The sequence below is a fragment of the Haematobia irritans genome, chromosome 2, assembly GCF_050003625.1.
Source record: "Haematobia irritans isolate KBUSLIRL chromosome 2, ASM5000362v1, whole genome shotgun sequence".
Taxonomy (NCBI): Eukaryota; Metazoa; Arthropoda; class Insecta; order Diptera; family Muscidae; genus Haematobia; species Haematobia irritans.
This window is the reverse complement of record NC_134398.1, coordinates 46,996,743-47,005,675: the sequence shown is the minus strand read 5'-3', so window position 1 is coordinate 47,005,675 and position 8,933 is coordinate 46,996,743. Positions and strand designations below refer to the sequence as shown.

Here is an 8,933-nt window from a genome sequence, read left to right as displayed (position 1 = left end):
ATATATATATATATATATATATGCCCCATATAAATCGATTCCTAGATTTGTCCTCCGGAGCCTCTTGGAGGAGCAAAATTCATCCGATCCGGTTGAAATTTGGAACATGGTGTTAGAATGTGGTCTCTAACAAACACGCAAGAATTGGTCCACATCGGTCCATAATTATATATAGCCCCCATATAAACCGTTCCCCAGATTTGATTTCCGGAGCCTCTTGGAGGAGCAAAATTCATCCGATCCGGTTGAAATTTGCAATGTGGTGTTAGTATAAGGCCGCTAATATCCATGCCAAAATTGGTCCATATCGGTCTATAGTTATATATAGCCGATCCCCAAACACAAAAAAATTGGTCCATATCGGTTCGTATTCATGGTTGCCACTCGAGCCAAAATTAATCTACCAAAATTTTATTTTTATAGAAAACATTGTCAAAATGTTATTTCTATAGAAAATTTTGTCAAAATTTTATTTCTATAGATAATTTTGTCGAAATTTTATTTCTATAGAAAAATTTTTCCAAATTGTATTTCTATAGAAATTTTTTTCCAAATTTTACTTCTATAGAAAATGTTGTCAAAATTTTATTTTGTCAAAATTGTATTTCTATAGAAACTTTAAACTTAATTATATAGGTATTTAATCGGCCTTTTTTAGTTTAATATATACCACGTATGGACTATGTGGTACATATATATTACGGTGTTAGGAAGTTTTAAGATACCTTGCCATCGGCAAGTTTTACCGCAACCCAAGTAATTCGATTGTGGATGACAGTCTTCAGTAGAAGTTTCTACGCAATCCATGGTGGAGGGTACATAAGCTTCGGCCTGGCCGAACTTACGGCCGTATATACTTGTTTTTACTAACATTGTGTTCCACCCTAGTGCATTAGCCGACTTAAATTTCGAGTCTATAGATTTTGTAGAAGTCTATCAAATTCTGTCCAGATCGAGTGATATTTAAATGTATGTATTTGGGACAAACATTTATATATAGCACCCAACACATTTGACGGATGTGATATGGCATCGAAAATTTAGATCTACAAAGTGGTGCAGTGTGGCGTTACCCAATTTAAATTTTATCCTACGATTTTGTAGAAGTATAAAAAATGATGTCCAAATCTGTTCATATTTAAATATTTGTATATGGAAATATAAATTTTTATATAGCTCCCAACAAATTGTAAGAAGTTAAGATGGTATCAAAAATGTTGATATACATAGCGGTGAAAGGTGTAATATAGTCGACCTTGCCCGACTATATGCTTCACTTACTTTTATATAAAGAATTTTTTGCAAGCTGGCTATCTTATCTATCGATTTTATACTTTTGATTGCAACAAACTGCACCCTTGAGTATAACTCAATCAGAATCGGATGTCGGCGCCACATTCTATGTACCGACTAAAGCTCTGCATTCTCAAAATTTTCCCTCAACTTAATTTTGTTAATCTCTGGGACCTTAATTAATACCTGAAAACTTATATTTCCACGGGATCCATTGGAATTACATTTTGTAAAAAGTTGTATTCCTCGTCAACAGCATGGCATTCTTTACCCATATTCGACTCATTCCTTGAGCTATGCCTTTTGCTCAGCATATTTTGACACTTCCCTTACCTTTTTAAATCATACTATTGTAGTGAAACCATTTGGCGTCTAATCTCAATTGTTTTAGCTGACTAAGTTAAGCGTCTCTTTTTATTATTTAAAAAGCATTTTTTAAATGCTTTGATTACAATACTTATTGCATACCATCAACATTAGTGGAACAAACAATCATAAGCTTATAGTGGTTTTTTGTACTTTCCCTGAATATTATTTCATCGTGTTTTCAATACTATCACATTGTGAGCTTGCGCATAAAGCTAATAATTCCTAATCCTTGTCTATAGTATCACTATTGTTACAGAGTTACAGAGCGTCGTTTATATCTTTTCTATTTCCACAAAGCGATTACGTTTATATTGATCATCGTAACTGGCTATGAATTTTAGTCTTCCTTCATATTGTAGATTCATTATGGTCTTCACCAAGGGTGGATGATCATTGCCCAATTCCAGCCACATTTTACCACCAGGTTTCAAATGTTTACAAGCACAATCGAAAACTAAGCGAGCAATACGTAAACCATCTGGTCCACCATCTAAGGCATTCAAATTTTCATATCTGAAATTTAAAAAAGAATATTTTAAAATTTATTTTAAACTTTTATGGGTATATTAATAATAAAGAAACATGCATATACAGTCATAAGTTTGGCCAGTAAGAATCTTATGTACCCTCCATCATGGATTGCCTAGAAAATTTTACTAAAGACAATCATACATAGTTGAATTGCTTGTGTTGTGGTAGCACTTGCCGACGGCAAGGTATCTTAAATCTTCTATATATAATTATGGACCGATATGGCCAATGTTTGCATGGTTGTTTGAGACAACAGACTTACATCACGTAACAAATTTCGACCGGATCGGATGAATATTGCTCCACCAAGAGCCTCCGAAAGCCAAATCTGAGGGTTGGTTTATATGGGAGCTATATGTAAAAGTGGTCCGATAAGACCCATTTGCAATCCCAAGTTTCAAGTTGATAGCTTATTTCGTTCGAAAGTTAGCTTGATTTCAACAGACGGACGGACGGACAAAGCTAGATTGACTCAAAATTTCAGGACCCAGAATATATATACTTTATGGGGTGTGAGAGCAATTTTTAGATGTGTTACAAACGGAATGACACAGTTAATATGCCTCCATCATATGGTGGAGGCTATAAAAATTGCGTACCTAGTTTTTATTACCGACATTCGACTTTCAAATTTTGCCTAACAACCAGAGCTGTGGAGTCGGAGCCGGAGTCGTATAAATTTTGTTCGACTCCGACTCCGGCGAAACAAAATTTGTAACAAAAGAACAAAGAACAAGTATATACGGCCGTAAGTTCGGCCAGGCCGAATCTTATGTACCCTCCACCATGAATTGCGTAGAAACTTCTACGAAAGACTGTCATCCACAATCGAATTACTTCTTAACATCGTTTTCTAAATTGTGAGTTAGTCCATACGTGGTATATATTAGACAAAAAAGGTATGTATAGGTAAGTCTACAAATAATTACGAATCGATATGGACTTTTGCACGGTACGTAGAGAGCCAGAAATGAAATATGGGGGTCGCTTATATGGGGGCTATATATAATTATGAACTTGATATGGGTCAATTTTTGTGTGATTGGTTGTTAAAGGCCATATACTAGCACAATGTACCAAATTTCAACTGACTCGAATAAAATTTGCTCCTCTAAGTGGCTCCAAAACCAAATCTCGGGACCGGTTTATATGGGGGCTTTATATGATTATGGCCTGATATGAACCACTTTTGGCATGGTTGTTAAATATCATATACTACCACCACGTACCGAATTTCAACCAGATCGGATGAATTTTGCTTCTCCAAAAGGCACCGGAGGTCAAATCTGGGGATCGGTTTATATGGATGCTACATATAATTATGGACTGATATGAACCAATTCCTGCATGGTTGTTGGATACCATATACTAACATCACGTACCAAATTTCAACCGAATCGGTTGAATTTTGCTCTGCCAAGGGGCTCCGGAGGTCAAATCTGGGGATCGGTTTATATGGGGGCTATATATAATTATGGACCGATTTCGACCAATTTTTGCATTGGCGTTTGAGGCCATATATTAACACTACGTACTAAATTTCAACTGAATCAGATGAATTTTGGTCTTCCAAGAGTCTCCAGAGGACAAATCTGGTGATCGGTTTATATGGGGGCTATAAATAATTATGACCGATGTGGGCCAATTTTTGCATGGTCATTAGAGACCATATACTAACACCATGTACCAAATTTCAGCCGGATCGGATGAAATTTGGTTCTCCTAGAGGCTCCGCAAGCCAAATCGGGGGATCGGTTTATATGGAGGCTATATATAAATATGGACCGATGTGGACCACTTTTTGCATGCTTATTAGAGACCATATACTAACACCATGTACAAAATTTCAGCCGGATCGGATGAAATTTGCTTCTCTTAGAGGATCCCCAAGCCAAATTTGGGGGTTCGTTTACATGGGGGCTATACGTAAAAGTGGACCGATATGGCCCATTTGCAATACCATGCGACCTACATCGATAACAATTACTTGTGCCAAGTTTCAAGTCGATAGTTTATTTCGTTCGAAAGTTAGCTTGATTTCAACAGACGGACGGACGGACAAAGCTAGATTGACTCAGACCCCAGAATATATATACTTTATGGGGTCTGAGAGCAATTTTTAGATGTGTTACAAACGGAATGACGAAGTTAATATGCCTCCATCCTATGGTGGAGGGTATAAAAATTGCGTACCTAGTTTTTATTACCGGCCGACATTCGACATTCAAATTTTGCCTAACAACCCTACGAGAAAATAGGTTATCGCTAGGAACGGTAAATTACTAGTCCCTAGGATGTACGGTCAGCTCTAGTTCCCCAGATCAAAACGTATGAAAGGGACCGGTCACTTTAACATGGCGTTGCCATTGACGGGGTATATTCACACTTTAGGACACTTCCTGGAACAGTCTAGCAGAACCACACATAAGACAGGTCCCCAAGAAGCAGTCTTGGGGCAAGAAACGTGTCAGAAGTTAACACCAACGATCCCCTGGCATACACAAGGTCGTGGGTTAGATTCCTGCTTCGACCGAACACCAAAAAGTTTTTTCGGCGGTGGATTATTCCACTTCAGTAATGCTGGTGATATTTCTAAGAGTTTCAAAGCTTCTCTAAGTGGTTTCACAGCAATGTGGAACGCCGTTCGGACTCGGCTATAAAAAGGAGGTATCTTGTCATTGAGCTTAACATGGAATCGGGCACGAAAATAAGATTATGCAGAAAAGTTTCTTACTTCGAAAGTCGAATTTTTAGTAATTGAAAACTCGTTTTTTCCAAAAATTTTGTAAGCATAAAAATTTGAAGGCTACGAGCTGATGTCTAATCCTAGGTATTATCCTTGCTCTGTGAGACTGTTTAGGACACTACACTTAAAAACATCAATGCCTTCATGGCCTCCGGAAAACGTATTTTTACGTACAAAGGTGACTATGTTGAAAAATAAATCGCCCCTTTCCTCATGTTTTTTTCTTAGTTTGTAGGCTAATAAATTATTGGACAATTTTAGTTGTTGTTGTAGCCCCTAGGAATTTATGTATTAAATAAAACAAACAAATAGGGAAAAGACAAAACAAACAAATTATACGGGTTATACATTTAAGCATCAACATCCAGCTCGAGGAAGCGAGCTGCCTCTACTGGATGAGTCCAGAGTGAAATATGTGTCAGGTCTGTCGGCTTTGCAGGACACGCGAAGAGATGCCTCGTGATGTGAGGCGACGCTGCACTAATAGGAGTCTATTGCCTTCTGAACCGCTGCCGTGTGCACCGCCCTCAATGCCGTCCTTATTCCCCCATCACTGTCATCGCCGACCATTGACCGAATATCCCTTCTAAAATCAAACCGAATGGGCTTGTTTCTTTCAGTTGGTACCCTCCTGGATGTGGCATGTTTTGGGTTGTTTATCCCCCTGCACTTTATCAGGTGCTGTTGGGTGAGGTGGGTCCAGTGTTGCCTCACCGATAGCATTTTGGCCTCATGTTGCAGATGCTGTTCTGGTGTCTTAGAGAGACATCCAGTGGCAATCTGCAACGAAGTATTTTGCACCGTCTGGAGACTTCTCCATTTGGGTATCGCTAATACTGGGAGTCCAAACAGGGTCTGCATAATCGATAAGGGGACGGCCAATAGACTCGTAGGTCTTTTGTATCGAAGGCACACCTGGGGGTGTCACCAGCCAGTGCCTTCAGGATCTTGTTTCTACTTCCAACGTTCTTAGCTACCATTTCCGCGTGTTTACCAAAGAGGAACAGACTATCAAACGTCACACCAAGAACCTTAGGGTTAGGATTGTTGCTGTAGCCTTTGGATTTGTTTGTATATTTCGAGTTTTTCAGGAAATAAATATACTGCAAGTTCGGGCTCTCAGTTCCAAACCCTGTGTCTGCCTTGGTCTGTAGGACCGTCTGAGAACGGTGATCAATTTCGTAGTTTTATTCGCGGAGCTTTTCAGATTTTGCAAATTTTTATATGATGCGTTACTTATCGAAGTGATTCAGTGTGACGACTATAAAAAGGATGGCCCTTGTAATTCAGCTATATATCTGCACCATACTTATCGGGCGATTTATGATCATTGCATGGAAACAATGAACTCGATCCTATTATTTAACCCTAGACAGTCATCCTTCGTCAAAATTACGATGCGTAATTTCATTTTCGATCTAAAATGTATTTTAGTCGATTGGGAAATGATAAATTTAAGTTAATACTAATTCCTCCATTTTATGAATTTTTGTTTTATACTAATTAAAATCAAATTGAATAAGAAAATAAACTCAAATTTGTTTCTCATTTTTGCTCAAAATGCAAATTATAGCCTCTTGAAATAAGCCGTAGTCCAAACGACAAAAGGTGACGTTTATGTACAAAAAATAAGGATGACTTTCCAGGGTAGCATTAATAATAGGTATCAAATAAAATCGGAAATATTAGTTATTCATTGGTAGGGAAATTCGATATCTCAATTCCATTGTTGTGCTAAGGCGAAAGAATAAAAAGTAAAAAAAAAACTGTTTTTACAGATTTCCATTAACATATTAACGACTATGGATGATGACTTTCGTATTAGCACTACATGGAATTAAAATACCCTCAACACACATATTTATGTAAATTTGATGGGTTAGTTCAACAAAACAACATATCATGCTGATTTAGGGATATTGGATCTTACAACTTCACTTCCGGCTGTAATAGAGGAAACTCTTCAGATTTAACGTAAGGCGGATTAGAAATGATAAGATCAAATTTCCGTTCATCCAGCTCCTTTGGCAAGTAATCGTTTTCAGCCGTTGTATGATTATAAACCACAAAACGGTCATGTAAATTCAACATTTTTGCATTCTCCCATGCCAAAGCTGTAGCTGCTTTGCTACGTTCCACAGCCGTGCTATTGAAATTCGGCAACGTATGTAGTATAGCCAGAGACATAGCTCCAGAGCCGCAGCCAACTTCCAACATATCAACGGGTTCCGTGATATTGCGATAAACATCTATTACTTTCGAAACAAACTCCTCTGTTTCTGGCCTTGGTATAAATACTGTAGGGGATGTCTTCAAGGTAATGTCCATAAAATCCCATTCGCCAACAATATGCTGCAAAGGCATGCGTGCACATCGTGCCTCACACAAACGTTCAAACTCCTCTAATTGCTTTTGGTCAAATTGAACATCGTGGTAGCTCTTCAATGTATTCTGTTCGAGCGAAGGAGAAGGTCAAATAGATTACATAAAAGCTTTGCCATCCACATAATCCAATTAGTTACTTACAAATTTTCTCTGCAAAACCTTTGCCACAATACATTTCAAATTAAAATCGATATCCCCTACTCCAGATGAACGTAATTTTTCATCCCAACCTTCTATTGCTTTGGACACATAAACGTTTTGCCCTGATAGTTGTCGTATTGGCCACGATACATCCGTGGGATTCACTCTTTTTGCAACATGGCGCAGCACTGTTAATTTGTACATCGTTGCAACAATTTTAATTAATAACTTATCCAATGAAAACAAAAATGATTTAGTTATTTAGTAACAAGCAACTGCCAAATTGAATTCTACGCCAACGTCGCAGCAAGCGGCTGTCAAGATTCGTCGTTCGTTCCACTGAATAATGACGTGAAGCGTCATCGATTGCCCAAGAGGTTTGTAAGACAATTCGGAGCTCAAGATTTGCAGTACATAAAATCTTAATATCTCAATACATACAAATCAGAGCAGAGAATGAAACCGCCGCCACTCGGCGGCTTCATAATCTGGTGTCGCTTTTGAAAAACGCTCTTCCTGTATTTATTGAATGTTTCGTTCAGACTATAAGGTTTTCCGGACAGAATGCCTGTGTTTGTAAAGAATCTTACAGTGTGGCCAAACGCTAAGAATTGTCGGATGTAAGTAAACGCCGACACACAATGAATATGCCGCTTAATTCTTCGCTTTGAAAAATGTTCAAGTACACGTAATTATATGAGCCTGCACACAATAAATGTAAGCTTGGCGCCGAAGCGTCAAAAAAAGTTTAAAATATTTCAGCTTTTTGGGTTTTGGTAGGCTGTTTGCTTTTGACGTTAATAACTTTTGTTGCTTCCAGATTTGTAATATGTTTATGAAGCGAGTGTTGCGATTTTCTATTTCCGAGTATAACTTATAGTGTAGCCAATATTTGAGATATATGCGACATGAACAATGTTGTCTGGACGGCGTAGAACACGTGAACAGAATAAGTCAAGCTATGAAGGTCCCATTTAATTTTTGTTTGGTTTTAGTATTGCCAACGACTTTAATTTAGCAAAGACATAAACACATACCGTTTACACATAACAATAGATGCCGCTGTTAAATTTGAGTTTTTCCAAGTTAAGGTGGGTATTAAGTTTAATTACTTTTCTGAATTAATCCACTTTAAGGAAAACAAACTTTGTGAAAATTTGCTTTGGGCTATTCCTGATCAAGTTATAATAAAATTTGCAACAACTATGTATAATTTTATGCCTTTTTTTACTGATTTAATTTTCACTTACTGTCGAACTTAATACACTTGGACACTCTGAAATCCGGACACCTCCCAAACTTGGACAGTTGTCTGGGGACGTTTGCTATACTAACTCATTAAAATTAACCTCTCATACTTGGACACCTCTCAAATGTGGACAAAATTTAGGCGACCGTGGGTGTCCACATTTCAGAGGTTTCACTGTACCCACCTTTAAGGTGGGTATTAAGTTCGAGTTTTTTCACT

At 37.8% G+C, this 8,933-nt stretch overlaps 1 protein-coding gene across 1 annotated transcript; it reads right to left on the bottom strand.

Annotated features, from left to right (window-relative positions):
- Positions 1–1,666: 1,666 nt before the first annotated feature.
- On the bottom strand, positions 1,667–7,767 carry HemK1 (HemK methyltransferase 1). The gene is made up of 3 exons (XM_075293974.1): positions 7,466–7,767; positions 6,870–7,390; positions 1,667–2,175 (listed from the first exon to the last, which is right to left on the bottom strand). The coding sequence occupies exons 1-3, from the start codon at positions 7,667–7,669 to the stop codon at positions 1,935–1,937; spliced, it is 966 nt and encodes a 321-aa protein (XP_075150089.1). The 5' UTR covers positions 7,670–7,767; the 3' UTR covers positions 1,667–1,934.
- Between the last annotated feature and the right edge of the window lie 1,166 nt (positions 7,768–8,933).